Raw genomic sequence first — 15595 nt, 5'->3', positions numbered from 1 at the left:
AATTTTGTAAAAATAGTAATAATATTTTTATATATTTCTATTGTATTGTAACATAGAAAACATAATATAATTCATCTTAAATATTAAAATATTAATGATATAACCTCCAAAAAATAAATAAAAAATATTAATGATATTTAATGTATATCAAACACAAGTTTATTAGATTCATATTCTGCAAGTACTCTTATCCTATCTATTTTAATCATATCTTATTTATCAAACGAGACATAAATCATAGTATAAATTATCAATCAAGATAGTAATCTATGTTTCTTAACCTTAACATTGAATTTGTTTTCCAAAATGATAATTATCTTTATTATAAATTGAATTTCATTCTAATTAAAAACAAATATACTAATTTCAATGCAATTAACATAGTTAGTCATTTGAAATCTTTTTTTTTTTTTTAATGTAAAAAGATAAACACAAAAATGTCAAATAAATAAATAAAAAGATAGACATGGGAAGATAAGATTTTTTAAACATAAATAGTATAAATACAATTTAATGATAATAAGTTAGGGAAGTAAGTTTCGAGCGTAACCACAATACAACCCCTTATAAGATAAAGAAAGAAAGCCCTTACGCTTCATTTGGGTGTGTTAGGGTTTCACATCACAGAATCCTCCTCCTTCGTTTGTTCTTGCCAATCATCATCCCAATGAAACAAGGATTCATTTGATTCCTGTTCCACTACGTTTCTTTTTCTTCACAATCCTGTATCCTTATCAATTATGATTATCATGAATTCCATCTTCTTCATCGCCCAAAACCTTCGTGTCTTCGGTCCTGGCTTGAATCCCTTCGCACCATATTGCATGGCCAATCACTCCCTTCCCTCTCGCTAATTCCCCTTTTCCCACGCCTTTGTGTTTTTCTTTTCAAAATATCGCTCTCGGATTTCTCCGTGCAAAATATGTAAAATCAGAGACCCTTTTAGATTTCTTGTCTATTATTTTTTGGGGGATTGGTTCTAGGTTTCCAATAATCGAAGGGAGGATTCTGTGATTATTCTCGGTGAAACCTAATCTGAGCTCATTGGAACCCAATACTCTTTGATTCTAGGGTTTGGGTCTCTCTTTTTTTGTTTTTTGTTTTTTGTTTGTTTTGATCTTCGTTTTTGCGTTGATTGGTGAGAGATATGCTGGAGGAGCAGCCAGTTTTATTCAGAAAGAGCCCTTCGAGAAGGCGCATGTTGAGGCCTGGGGTCGGTACCGATGACAGGGGTTGGACCTCACTTCATGTTTGCGCTCGGAAAGGTGAACTCAAAGTGGTAAGTTTGTCTTTTTTATTTTTTTGTGTTTTTTTAAATGCAGATTTACTGTGTTCCTGTTTAATTACTGAATTTTAAGGATGAAATCAGAGAAAGAAATGTTATTTACAAGGAAAATTCCGATTTGAGGTGCCCAAAGATTAGAGAATGAATGAGCAAGAAGGAAAAACAAAAGTGTACACACATTAGGTAGCTTTATGGAGCAATATATATATATATATATATATATATATATATATATATATACACACACACACACGAGGGTTCCATTCTGTTTATTGGTTGGTTGAATTTGAATTTAGATACTTTCTTCTCGTGTTTTGCCTGTTGTGATGGAGTTGCATTTGGTTTTAGGTGGCTTCAGTTTCAAGATTGGAGGTTTTGTTTTCCCATTGAATACCTTTTGTTTTATAGACAGAGGAATTGTTTTACTACCTTTGTTACAGTAGTGTTTTGTACATGCTTCGCCCCTTTTGATAACCAGACGCTCTGCTGCAGAGAATAAGGAGAGTAGAAATAGGCACAGAATTAATGGCCATGCGAAAAATAGAGAGAAATTCTCTATGATTGATGAAGATTATAAGTTTTACTCGCTCACACCCAAACCCTAATCCCAATGCACCCAAAAGCAGACTGTGATTATCAACTCTCAATTTACGTGACTGCTGAATCTACAATGAGTCAAGCTCAAAACTGGATACAGGCTAACTAAAATACTTATAACAAATTACTATTGCTTTTAAATATTGAGTTTACTGCTCAGTGATATCAAATGCAATTTGTTTTAATTTTTCTTTATTCTTTTAGACCCTTTCAGAAGAGTAGGGGAAAATAATTTTTACTTAAGGGTGGTATATAGCATGAAGAGAAATGAATAGTTGCGGCATTTACTAGGTCAGTATTAGTTTGAATTGTGTAGCAAAGTTCTTAACATATGATTGTATAATCTAGCGGTAGGAAGTGCTGTACAAGTGTGAAATATGCAAAATTTAGGGGTTCTATTCCTGGGAAACGTGGATGAATCTAATGCAAAGGTGAGGTTATAGTCTAGGTTGTATAGAAGCTGGCTCCACCTTACCTCTTCTAGATGATGTTATGGCAGTAATGTATTTTTTTTTACTAGTTATATACTTATGTTGCTTGAGTAGTGATATTATTCCATTATTTGAATGCTGATAAATGATCTGAAACCTCTGTCCTAATTGTTCTTTCTGTACTAAGCATGATCTAGATCAAGGAATCCTCCCATAAAGTCATCATCAAATTCAGTTTAACTTGTGTTACCTCTTTTATTGTTCAATTTTGCTGCTCTTCTATGATTATGGCAGTATGGCACATGATGTGCAAAACAGTTATGCAGTGTGCTATATGTAGGGCCAAATAACTTAAGATTGAAAGCCAACAAGTAGAATGAAGCTTTGAAAGGGGTTGCCAGTAGCACATTCAGGGTGGACAGTTATGAATAAGGGTGCGATTTTGCAGGGTTAGCGTGATATTTGTAAAAGGAGTGGGTATTCTACTGACTAGAAACGTTGCTCAGTTTTTGTCAGACCTGTAGTGTTTTCCATTTGTCGAGTGTTGGGTGGTGCAAGTTAAAGTCACTACTCACTAAGTAATTCATAGGTTAGGGATGTACATACAGTGCAGATATATAATTATGGTAGATGACAAGTCCATCAGATGAGTATGCATGACTGGGAAGAAACAGAGACGGTTCTCATTATGAACCTTACATTATCTTATTCAAATGGACTTAAATATTTTTTTTTCTCCTTAGTCTATATTTGTTATGTAGAGTTGTCTTGTAGGTCAGCATTAGCTCATTGTGTTGTGACAATAAGGTTGCTGCCTTGTGGCTTGTTGGCAAAATTCTGGTTGTGTAACCAGCCTCTTCAATCATGAGCTATGGACGCGCCCATCTGACTTACCCCACACCCTACAATGGTGGGGCTGTGTAGCCTCAGCCCTGTGCACTGTGCCACCCTTTATGACCTCCTGGCTGAATTTAAAAAAAAATTCAAATCTTGTGCAACGAATTCCTGTATTGCTTGAGGTTGATGATTTGTAAAATGTTTGATTATCCATTATTTATTGCTACTTTAGAATTAAAATTGTAACATATTTGGAGCCAAAGGGTTCTCATTTTTGTCAAATTTGGTCGCATCTGGGCATCTGCTTATAGTGTTGCTGAACAGGTAAGAAAACTTCTTGACGAAGGAATGGATGTCAATGTGACTGCATGGGGCCCTAAATCCAAAGGGGTGACCCCTCTCCACCTTGCTGCTGAAGGTGGTCACCTTGGTGTGATGGATGAACTGCTTGAGCGTGGTGCCAACATTGATGCAAGAACTAAGGGTGCTTGTGGTTGTAAGTTATTTTTGATTCCTCTGCAGACTTCAATACTACTATGTCTGTGTTCGTTCAAAATTTTAAATTTCATATTGATGTGTATGTTCTTCTCTTAAAACCAGGGACACCGCTCCACATTGCAGCCAAAGAGAGGAGGAGGGAGGCGGTGAAATTCTTGATAGAGAATGGAGCATTCTTGCCACCTGATATCAATGATAGCAGATTTAATCCTCCGCTTCATTACTGCCCCGGACTTGAATGGGCCTATGAGGAGTTGAAGCGACTTCGACATGCAGACTTATCTGCGGGGTAGACATCTTACAGCTCTGAAAGTTAATTTGCCTTTCAGGGATTTGGTTGATGTTCGGATTTGTCTTGTGTGAATAAATGTAGAATTGGACTAAGCAACGTACTACGCATGATTTCCTTAATGTATGGGTTGTGTTACAATGTTAATATTTTGGATGCTCCTCTTATGGGAAAAAAAAATGATATAAGGTTGTTAATGTGATATGTTGTGCGTTTGTTGATATAGTCCTGTCCTTTATGCATTGTGTGTGCACACAATGCTTTGTTCGAGTTCAAAGCCAGCTGTGAAAGTATCACTATTGTTATGGAGTGGTATTTTTCTTATGAACAATGATATCTTTACAATCTTGCATCTATAATTCTTGTCTTCAAATGAATCTTAGGATTTGATTAATTATTTGGCGCAATAACTTTTTCAGTTCTTTATTTTTTGTTAATATGTTTGGATTCATAGATCTTATTTTCAAAAGGATCGCCTTATTCTTTTGACGAAAGTTTTTTTCACTTGGATTTTGATTATTATTATAATTATTTTATAGAAGATTATGTGTAATTTCAAATACTAAAAAAAAGTTAATTCAAATGCAGCGTATGTTTACATTAGTTGTGAAACTTCATTTAAATTGATCATGATAAAATTATTTTTGTGATTATATTATTTGAAATTTGATTTTACAATTACATATTTTGTTTACATTGTATAAAAAGGAGATTACCTTATAACTTGAATTATTAGAAAGGACATCGAATGATTTATTTAGATTATGTAGTTTTGATGTTTTATGGTGAATATCATCAAAATGCTTAGAGTATGTAATAATGATAAGGGAGGGTTATATTTACAATCTAAATAGTTTATAAATTCTTATAATCAAATCTTAATCGTTGATTTTCGTCAATCAACAATTGTCATTTATTGTGAATTAATAAATTTTATTTGCAAAAATCTTAATTGTTGATTGACAGAAATCAACGGTTAAAATATGGTTGCAAGAAGTTGTAAACGAAAATAGGTTGTAAGTATAACCTTCCTCTAATGATAATAATAATAATAGAATTATAATTTTAATGTTCAAAATCTAATTTATTCCTGAAAGAAATTTTCTAGTATAACGTCGACAATAATAATTTATAATCTTTCAAAACATTAGCACTAAACATATAGCATTTTACCTGTAATAATTTTTATGATTAGAAAAATCTTATGATAAGATTACATGAAGATATAGGAAATAACTTACATGGTTTAACTACGGGGTTTACTTTTTTCATTTTATTGTAGACAAGTTTGCTTTTCTAAATAAAGATATTCAATGGTGTATGTAGACCACTCTTTTTTTTTTTTTAATAAAAAATTGCACATTTATCGATGGATATAAGGCAGAAGATTGTTATCTGCGTTAACATAAAAGTTGTATTAACCAGACAAAAACACGAATGCAAGGCTATTAAGCTAAGGAATCAGAAAACCGTAGAAGAAAAGCCAGACATAACCGCTCCAAATCTAAAGCACGCAGTTTGAAACCATTCCGGAAATCACCATAAACTATGCACTGCACTTTTCCTAAAGCACTTTTGCTAAAGGAATAAATATTTAGTATTATTGTTGCACTAAAGATTCAGAGTATCTTATTAATGGAAATATTATATATCAGTCAAAATTTCTCTTCTGTCAAATTTTCTTTTTCTCCTCTGACGTGTATGCTTCTAATGGTGGAATACACTGAATCTAACTGCAACAGATGCACTTAAAATTTATTCTTCCTAAAGAACCATTACAAGAGTTTATACCGCAATAGGGATGGATAATATACAAATTCATCTATCAATATTAAAAAATTCCATCATATTTAATTATTCATTAATAAAATAAGAATAATGATGATTGAACTCGTGATCAAGTAATCAATAAGGCTCCAATACCATATAATTCACTTAATTCAATTCAAAAATTTAACCGACAAAATAAATGTTATATTAATAATTTATATATCGAGGAGGAATTTTTTGACTCCAATATAAAATTAAAAATTTTTACTCTCTATTCTAGTGATTGATTTCCATCCATCTAATGATTATATTTTATTGAGTTATACGTATTAATTACTTATTAATTTCAAATAAATTCCAAAAAGAGACCAACATCACTGCTAGGGTTGGCAAAACGGGCCAACCCAGCTCGACCCGGCCCAAACGGATTGCAATTCGAAAAAATGAGCCGAGTTAGGGTTGGCTCGAAAAAAAAAAATTCAACAGAAAATTCAACCCAACCTGACCTGAGGCGGGTTAGGGTTGGCTTACAGGTTGGCTCGAAGAAATAGTTCACGTAAGTTGGATTAGGGGTTGGTCGAAAAAAGGGTTTTCAAAATTGGGGGTTCGAGTAGCACGTCAGCATGCTGCAAAAACTAGAACACCATAACTACTCTAGCAGCTCAAACATCAACAAGTGAATGAAAACCAAGACTTGAAAAGTATGGTCCATATGCGACAAAACGAACAACAAAAAACAAACAAAAATAGAAGCTTAACTTAACCAGCGAAGAGTGGGTGAGGATGGATGAGCTTGGTATGCGTGAGGATGGGTGAACTTTTAATTTGGGTAAGGCGACAAAGAAAAGGCTTAGTCGAGAGTGGCTTATGAATATGGTTGCTGATAGCGATTTTTTAGACAAGGAGAATGTAAAGAAAATTAAAGAAAAGAGCTGAGAAATAAGTTGAATCAACAGTGAAGATGGAAGGCAAAATTTCCCAAACGAATGAAACACATTGAGTTAGGGTTTAAAAGTTCAAACCTGATACTGATATGCTTGCTCGGTGGTGTGGGTTGTAACACCCCGTTCTAGAACCGGATTGTTATCATTGCGTACGGCATTAAGCGCAGTTACAATCACATTGGTTCAATTAGAAAACCGGATAAATTTTTCCTCTTTATACAAGCCGGATTCAAATAACCAAGTGCGTGACCATAACTATATATACTTCGCGGAATAGTGGGACAAAACTTAAGATTATATTCCCATTATACTTGACAATACGTCGTGAAATGTCTTCATCACTTTACTTATCAAATTAATTCTAAACTCTTTTTATGATTCCCATCTTCTACTATGTTATAGTATTTTTCATTAGCTACGCGTGGGTTCAAACCGCGCTCAAATCGGAGCACCGTAGCCAAAGTTATGCACTTTTTAAGAAAAGGGTGCGAAACCTCCAGAACCCCCGCGCCCGCAGCGTGAGATCCACGCTCAGAGCGTGGGAAAACAGAAAGTTGGCGCCCCAAGCGTGAATCTGGCGCCCCAAGCGTGGATGCTACTGTCTGATCTCGTAATTTGGCGCCCCAAGCGTGAATCTGGCGCCCCAAGCGCCATCCACAGGGCTGGGTGACCCAAAACAAGGTCATTTAACCTACCTATAATTTTCCACTCATAACTTGAGCTATACTCACTCAAATTACACCATTTTGGTCTCTATGGAAAGCTAAGAGGAATGTCTACCACTTCCCTAGAGACATCAAAGTCCAATTCCATCACATTGGTTATGAAAATTGGTCAAACGGACAGGATGTATTTGTTTTCTCAACATTTCCCAATTTAGCACTAGGTACCTAATTTAGTTTTCAGTTCAACAATCCAATAGTTAATGAACATACATATATTAAACTCAAAGTACTCATCAATTACACATCATGTTCATTACAATTCATGGAACTTAGCTAACAAAACACTATGATCATTCCCTTGGCTCTCATCAACAAAAGAGATGACCAAAGGCATGAGCATAGGCTAAGTCCATTCCAATATACAATTCATACATCTATCAATGGTCTATGAATTACAATCCTATACATGTGAGCTACAAAACAACATGTACAATCTCAAAAGAAATGCCACATTTCATGCATAATCCAGATATGGCCACTTGCCACCAGAGGCTCCTGCAGCATCCTTACCTGAAAGGGGGTCCCCACAACACGGGGTGAGATATACGAATATATCCAGTAAACCAGGGGTCCTTGGAGTATCTCTCCACCCCACAGTTAATATCAGTGTAATAGCAATAACTATAATAATGCAGTAAATACATATCTATGCAAAGTGCAATACATCTCCAGGAGAAATCCCTCGAGCTCTCAAGCTGTCCTAAGGAAACTCAGATGCAAATAGTCCTACTGGCCAGCTAACTACCAAGTATGATTTACGCATCGTCATGCAACATACCAACATAGGGAAACACCATCCTATGCCACACCAAATGCATACACATACGTATAACAAAGCATTACACTATTTTATTGCATTTATATACACAATCACAACCTCCACCCTTTCAGGGCTTGGTAGAACAGTCAAGGGAATTACACCCAAGGTCCGAAGGCTTACCTCAGCTTCAATTCGACCTTTGTTCACCACCAACAGTTTCCACAGTCAATCAATTAAAATACTCCACTTCTCAAACAAAACCTACACAAGGTTTAATGCAATTAACATATATTGCATCCAATAACATCACATAGCTATCATCCAAGCTATACAATTCATACCAAACATAAGCATGAACTCACCTATCCAATGGAGCTAATCAAGCTCCATAGCTTGCTCCAATGGTTGATCACTCACGGTTGGTCCAAATGTCTCAATCCTAGACATCACAAGGATCCAATCATCAATCAACCAAGCCAACCCATTGGTCATAATTGCAAGAAAACTCTTCAACAAGCATGATAATCTTGCAATATACCAAGTATAGTCATTTAACTAACTAGGCTCATTTTTACCGATTAAATGACATTCCTAGCATTTTTCTCAACATGTGCTAAGTCTCAATTCTACCACAACATAGCCAATTTACTCAAATTCTCACAAAACCCATAACACTATTCATTCAAAACCCTATATCATGAAATTTCCAAGAAAACATGGTTCAAGGGTTAGAATCTTACCACCAATGGTCACACAACCAAGGATTGATGGCTCCTCAAGCTTCAATGGAGGTTGAAGCACTCAAAACCTCAAATTTCACCAAAGGGCCGAATTTTTGAGAGCCAATATCCCTCTCCACAATGCTCCCCACTCAAAACAAAGCAAGGATTATGAAAGAGGAGGAGATTTGGAGTGGTTTAGGCTTTGGAATCACTCAAAATGGTTGAGATTAGCTCCCCCTAGGGTTTCTCTTCCTCTCTTCCCTTCCTCCCTCTTCTTCTCTTCCTTCTTCTTCTTTCTGGCGACGGGAATGGGAGGGACAATTGGGTTTCTTTTGTTGCTTTGGTCACTTAACTTATGTTAAGTGGCTTTAAGCGGGTATTGGTTCGTCTATCTATTCAACTCCATTAATTACCAAACTTTACCCAAAAGTCTGGAATATTATTCTAGGAATATTTACAACTTTATTTTTATATTTTGGGCACTTTTGCCAGTACCCATTTATACTCCTTAATTTTCGCTGAGTACACTTTTTAACTCCAAAGTGACTCAGATTCATTTCATTAAGCCTTATACTTAATTTTACTCACTAAAACATGCTTTATTATTTAATTACTTGTAATTTACTAATTAATTAGGTTAGGGATATTATATTCACCCCACCTTTTAGCGATTTTGTCCGCAAAATCAGGAACATACCTATTCCTGAACTCGGGCTTCCGCTAGAGAACTCGTTCTCCCCGTTACCAACTGGACAGGTCAGGCCTTCTGCCTTCCCACTGCATCTCGACCATCAAAATGGTTTTATCTCTATACTTATACACACGTTGCCATTAGGTGCAAGCCTTTGAGCTTATAAGTAGTGCTCGATCTCCTCAAGCCTAGTTATTTTATCCCTACCAGGTCTATATCCTTCGTTCTGGTATGAAACCATAAAACATCATGGTCTTACCTCATCAACATTTATTCAATTTTAATAATGTTACTTTCAAACTCCTCATCTTTAAGACAATCCTAAGATCATCACCAATCTCCATATTGTGTGCTAACCCTTTCGTTAGGCACACAGTCTTTTACAGACTATTTTCTCAATGATCCATTATCATTACAAGGTTGTTTATAATAAATCTCACAAAATTTTCTATTTCGTGAACTAGTCTTTTCATTACAACTTTGAACCCTTTCTAAGTTTTCGATCTAATATTAGCCATTTTTCTAATATTACTGTCCACATGTGCTTTAGTACATCAGCCTTCTCACTGATAATATCCTATCCTATTTAATTGTACATCAGTTTTGTCACTGATGATACCATTCCATTGAAACATCAGTGCATCAGTCCTTCCACTGATAATACCAACTACATTTGTAATAGACCATCAGTCCTTTCACCGATGACCCTATCAGTCTTTACGCTGATAATACAATCCTTACCTAAACTTTTAATTAGATATTAGTCCTTTCACTAATATCATGCACCAATCCTTTCACTAGCATGCACATCAGTTCTTCCACTGATGATTTTATCAGTCCTTTCACTGATTTCACATATCAGTCCTTTCACTGATGATTTTATCAGTCCTTTCACTGATTTCACATATCAGTCCTTTCACTGATGATTTTATCAGTCCTTTCACTGATTTCACATATCAGTCCTTTCACTGACATGGCACACCAGTCCTTTCACTGATGATTTTATCAGTCCTTTCACTGACATGGCACACCAGTCCTTTCACTGATGACTTGTTTTCATCATTCAATGGTACATTAGCCTTTTCACTAACCATACCATCTTCACTCTCACTTCATGACTTACTTTTTAAGGAATTATTCCTTTTTAAAAACAAATTTTTTATCTGGGTGCTTCCAAGAGTCACTACTCTTAGGAATTATTCCATTAAGAAAGCCCCGTATCCACTTATTCTCCTATTTAGAGAATTTCTTCGCTAATAATTCACATCCATCTTAAATGCAATTTCATATAACATAAACTCACAAGAACAATCATTTTCACACCCTCATGCAATAGTCTTTTATTCTTTGCCTCAATACATTAACATACAATCAGGCATAACTATGCATGTTATCAGACTACTTTTCTTTGTTATACCTTCACCTCCTAATGGTTTTTAGCCGTAAGCTAAACCTAGAGGTTTACAGTTTGGTTCATAATTCTAGCTTTCCATTTCATTAATTCTTTTGTTAACTTTAACTTTTGTGGTTATAGAGCCTATGCTCCACTTGATCAGACTAACGTCAAATCTGTCAATTCAACACAATGTTCACTCTCACAGACATTGCATGCATCATCAAGAATACATCACTCACATGCATGCATTACACTTTATGCAACAACATGTCTATCATCATTACACTGGGTGGACAATTCACAAGAAAGAAATTTTCAAATCATACCTTCTGCTTGCCTGAGAGTTTCCTCCCCATCATGTGGCTCTAAGGTATAATCTTGACCTCTTACTCGAGATCCAACAATTGCGTGTACATTTGAAATCCGATAAGTCCTAGTAGGACATACATTAGCAAAGTGACCCAGTTGGCCACATTTGAAGCACGACTTTGTTTCGTACCAACATGTGCCTCTATGTGTCTTCCCGCAGGTGTCACATTTAGACAGGGGGAATTCACTCATAACTGTCTCTCCTTGGTTGCCTTTTCTCTTAAATTTATCATCAGATTGCTTCGCTTGCAATTTCTTCTTTCCATTCTTGTCATCTATTTTCTTATTGTTTTCTAAAGTAGAGTCAGTTGCTCCACTAGCACCTGAAGCTTGTGTCCCAGAAGACTTCTTGCTCTTTGCCACATTATAAACTTCTTCTACTTTCCGGCATTGGTTCACAAACTTGCTAAACTCTCGGATATCACAATTAGACATCTTCCGAGACATTTTCTCATTCAGACCCCATTGAAATTTAGAGGTCATCTCGGCCGGAGTAGGTAAGGCTCTCCCATAGTTGGCGTACTTCACCAATTCGTTGAATTTAGCAAAATATTGGTCAATTGACATCGACCCTTGCTTTAGATCATTGTACTCGTTCTGCTTCTGCTCCCTAGCCTCCCTAGGGAAGTAGTTGTCCAAGAATAAAGTCTCGAACAACCGCCAGGTGATTTCCCGGCCTTCAGCTTCTAAGGGCTGCACTGTATTGGTCCACCAATCTTCCGCTTCCTCTTCCAGCATATAAACAGAGTAAGCCAACTTCATTACGTCAGGGCATCTCATCACCCTGAATATTTTCTCCATCGCTTGGAGCCACTTTGCAGCCGCCATTGGCTCATAACCTCCCTTAAAAGAAGGAGGTTTGTGTTTTCGGAAAGCCATCAATCTCCTTTCCTCCATTTCATGATCACCGACATTTTCAACTCGAGGTTGACGAACCTCAGTGTGATGACTCCGACTTCCAGAGTGGTGACTACCCTCACCCTCATTGTTACCCAATCCACCCTCTTCCTGTGAAGGAGGTGGAGAAGGCGTAGCAGTGTGAGGAGGAGGAGTGGGTTGCCGGTTCACGGGCCTAGGACCCCTCAACGTCCTCAACTCGGTCATCATTGCGGCCATGGCAGTCCGCGAGTCTTCATTTGTTTTCATCAGATTTTCATTGGCTTGCCTGCTAGCAGCCAACTCCCTCTGAACAGCTGCAAGAGCTTCAGCCACGGGATCAGACTGTACGCCAGTTGCCCCACGGCCACTTCTAGGCCTCACAAGAGCAGCCAAAACAGGTTCTGGCTGAGCATTGGTGTTTGATGGTCCGGGGTTATTCCGGTTCCTCGTCATGTCACTACACATGTTACACACAGAAATGAGTTGATCAGGCTCATACTTAGTGATCACAAGTGCAATAATCATAAAGAGTACCAAAACAACTATAAAACATCAAACACTAAGCATACCCAACAATAGCTAACAGTTATTCCCTACGAAACTGCTTTGATACCATAAAATGTAACACCCCGTTCTAGAACCGGATTGTTATCATTGCGTACGGCATTAAGCGCAGTTACAATCACATTGGTTCAATTAGAAAACCGGATAAATTTTTCCTCTTTATACAAGCCGGATTCAAATAACCAAGTGCGTGACCATAACTATATATACTTCGCGGAATAGTGGGACAAAACTTAAGATTATATTCCCATTATACTTGACAATACGTCGTGAAATGTCTTCATCACTTTACTTATCAAATTAATTCTAAACTCCTTTTATGATTCCCATCTTCTACTATGTTATAGTATTTTTCATTAGCTACGCGTGGGTTCAAACCGCGCTCAAATCGGAGCACCGTAGCCAAAGTTATGCACTTTTTAAGAAAAGGGTGCGAAACCTCCAGAACCCCCGCGCCCGCAGCGTGAGATCCACGCTCAGAGCGTGGGAAAATAGAAAGTTGGCGCCCCAAGCGTGAATCTGGCGCCCCAAGCGTGGATGCTACTGTCTGATCTCGTAATTTGGCGCCCCAAGCGTGAATCTGGCGCCCCAAGCGCCATCCACAGGGCTGGGTGACCCAAAACAAGGTCATTTAACCTACCTATAATTTTCCACTCATAACTTGAGCTATACTCACTCAAATTACACCATTTTGGTCTCTATGGAAAGCTAAGAGGAATGTCTACCACTTCCCTAGAGACATCAAAGTCCAATTCCATCACATTGGTTATGAAAATTGGTCAAACGGACAGGATGTATTTGTTTTCTCAACATTTCCCAATTTAGCACTAGGTACCTAATTTAGTTTCCAGTTCAACAATCCAATAGTTAATGAACATACATATATTAAACTCAAAGTACTCATCAATTACACATCATGTTCATTACAATTCATGGAACTTAGCTAACAAAACACTATGATCATTCCCTTGGCTCTCATCAACAAAAGAGATGACCAAAGGCATGAGCATAGGCTAAGTCCATTCCAATATACAATTCATACATCTATCAATGGTCTATGAATTACAATCCTATACATGTGAGCTACAAAACAACATGTACAATCTCAAAAGAAATGCCACATTTCATGCATAATCCAGATATGGCCACTTGCCACCAGAGGCTCCTGCAGCATCCTTACCTGAAAGGGGGTCCCCACAACACGGGGTGAGATATACGAATATATCCAGTAAACCAGGGGTCCTTGGAGTATCTCTCCACCCCACAGTTCCATATCAGTGTAATAGCAATAACTATAATAATGCAGTAAATACATATCTATGCAAAGTGCAATACATCTCCAGGAGAAATCCCTCGAGCTCTCAAGCTGTCCTAAGGAAACTCAGATGCAAATAGTCCTACTGGCCAGCTAACTACCAAGTATGATTTACGCATCGTCATGCAACATACCAACATAGGGAAACACCATCCTATGCCACACCAAATGCATACACATACGTATAACAAAGCATTACACTATTTTATTGCATTTATATACACAATCACAACCTCCACCCTTTCAGGGCTTGGTAGAACAGTCAAGGGAATTACACCCAAGGTCCGAAGGCTTACCTCAGCTTCAATTCGACCTTTGTTCACCACCAACAGTTTCCACAGTCAATCAATTAAAATACTCCACTTCTCAAACAAAACCTACACAAGGTTTAATGCAATTAACATATATTGCATCCAATAACATCACATAGCTATCATCCAAGCTATACAATTCATACCAAACATAAGCATGAACTCACCTATCCAATGGAGCTAATCAAGCTCCATAGCTTGCTCCAATGGTTGATCACTCACGGTTGGTCCAAATGTCTCAATCCTAGACATCACAAGGATCCAATCATCAATCAACCAAGCCAACCCATTGGTCATAATTGCAAGAAAACTCTTCAACAAGCATGATAATCTTGCAATATACCAAGTATAGTCATTTAACTAACTAGGCTCATTTTTACCGATTAAATGACATTCCTAGCATTTTTCTCAACATGTGCTAAGTCTCAATTCTACCACAACATAGCCAATTTACTCAAATTCTCACAAAACCCATAACACTATTCATTCAAAACCCTATATCATGAAATTTCCAAGAAAACATGGTTCAAGGGTTAGAATCTTACCACCAATGGTCACACAACCAAGGATTGATGGCTCCTCAAGCTTCAATGGAGGTTGAAGCACTCAAAACCTCAAATTTCACCAAAGGGCCGAATTTTTGAGAGCCAATATCCCTCTCCACAATGCTCCCCACTCAAAACAAAGCAAGGATTATGAAAGAGGAGGAGATTTGGAGTGGTTTAGGCTTTGGAATCACTCAAAATGGTTGAGATTAGCTCCCCCTAGGGTTTCTCTTCCTCTCTTCCCTTCCTCCCTCTTCTTCTCTTCCTTCTTCTTCTTTCTGGCGACGGGAATGGGAGGGACAATTGGGTTTCTTTTGTTGCTTTGGTCACTTAACTTATGTTAAGTGGCTTTAAGCGGGTATTGGTTCGTCTATCTATTCAACTCCATTAATTACCAAACTTTACCCAAAAGTCTGGAATATTATTCTAGGAATATTTACAACTTTATTTTTATATTTTGGGCACTTTTGCCAGTACCCATTTATACTCCTTAATTTTCGCTGAGTACACTTTTTAACTCCAAAGTGACTCAGATTCATTTCATTAAGCCTTATACTTAATTTTACTCACTAAAACATGCTTAATTATTTAATTACTTGTAATTTACTAATTAATTAGGTTAGGGATATTATATGGGTAAGTGGTTTGATCTTTTGCATTTTTGCTT

General features: G+C 37.0%; 2 protein-coding genes and 2 long non-coding RNA genes across 4 annotated transcripts; 1 reads left to right on the top strand and 3 right to left on the bottom strand.

Moving 5' to 3' along the window:
• The first annotated feature begins 1140 nt into the window (after positions 1 to 1140).
• LOC133303916 (phytochrome-interacting ankyrin-repeat protein 1-like) lies at positions 1141 to 4244 on the top strand. Its single transcript, XM_061503890.1, has 3 exons — positions 1141 to 1279; positions 3475 to 3646; positions 3751 to 4244. Exons 1-3 carry the CDS (start codon positions 1148 to 1150, stop codon positions 3939 to 3941), a joined length of 495 nt encoding a protein of 164 aa, XP_061359874.1. The 5' UTR covers positions 1141 to 1147; the 3' UTR covers positions 3942 to 4244.
• Positions 4245 to 8315: 4071 nt separating this feature from the next.
• On the bottom strand, positions 8316 to 8934 carry LOC133303903 (uncharacterized). Its single transcript, XR_009750528.1, has 3 exons — positions 8877 to 8934; positions 8499 to 8575; positions 8316 to 8397 (listed from the first exon to the last, which is right to left on the bottom strand). It is a non-coding gene; the product is annotated as an uncharacterized LOC133303903 (long non-coding RNA).
• Positions 8935 to 11260: 2326 nt separating this feature from the next.
• On the bottom strand, positions 11261 to 12052 carry LOC133303926 (uncharacterized). Its single transcript, XM_061503904.1, has one exon. It carries the CDS (start codon positions 12050 to 12052, stop codon positions 11261 to 11263), a length of 792 nt encoding a protein of 263 aa, XP_061359888.1.
• A 2315-nt stretch (positions 12053 to 14367) lies between these two features.
• LOC133303910 (uncharacterized) lies at positions 14368 to 15038 on the bottom strand. The gene is made up of 3 exons (XR_009750529.1): positions 14929 to 15038; positions 14551 to 14627; positions 14368 to 14449 (listed from the first exon to the last, which is right to left on the bottom strand). It is a non-coding gene; the product is annotated as an uncharacterized LOC133303910 (long non-coding RNA).
• Positions 15039 to 15595: the final 557 nt, after the last annotated feature.

The sequence above is a fragment of the Gastrolobium bilobum genome, unplaced genomic scaffold, assembly GCF_033153095.1.
Source record: "Gastrolobium bilobum isolate Gb01-03AN ecotype WA unplaced genomic scaffold, APGP_CSIRO_Gbil_v1 utg15030, whole genome shotgun sequence".
NCBI lineage: Eukaryota > Viridiplantae > Streptophyta > Magnoliopsida > Fabales > Fabaceae > Gastrolobium > Gastrolobium bilobum.
The sequence above is the reverse complement of the archived record's forward strand: the minus strand, read 5'-3'. Positions and strand labels throughout refer to the sequence as shown.

Coding starts and splice junctions, on each gene's coding strand:
- LOC133303926 (XM_061503904.1), bottom strand. CDS start 12,052: ATGCTGGAAGAGGAAGCGGAAGATTGGTGGACCAATACAGTGCAGCCC.
- LOC133303916 (XM_061503890.1), top strand. CDS start 1,148: ATGCTGGAGGAGCAGCCAGTTTTATTCAGAAAGAGCCCTTCGAGAAGG. Junction 1,280..3,474: donor GGAAAGGTGAACTCAAAGTG/GTAAGTTTGTCT, acceptor GTTGCTGAACAG/GTAAGAAAACTTCTTGACGA. Junction 3,647..3,750: donor AACTAAGGGTGCTTGTGGTT/GTAAGTTATTTT, acceptor TCTTAAAACCAG/GGACACCGCTCCACATTGCA.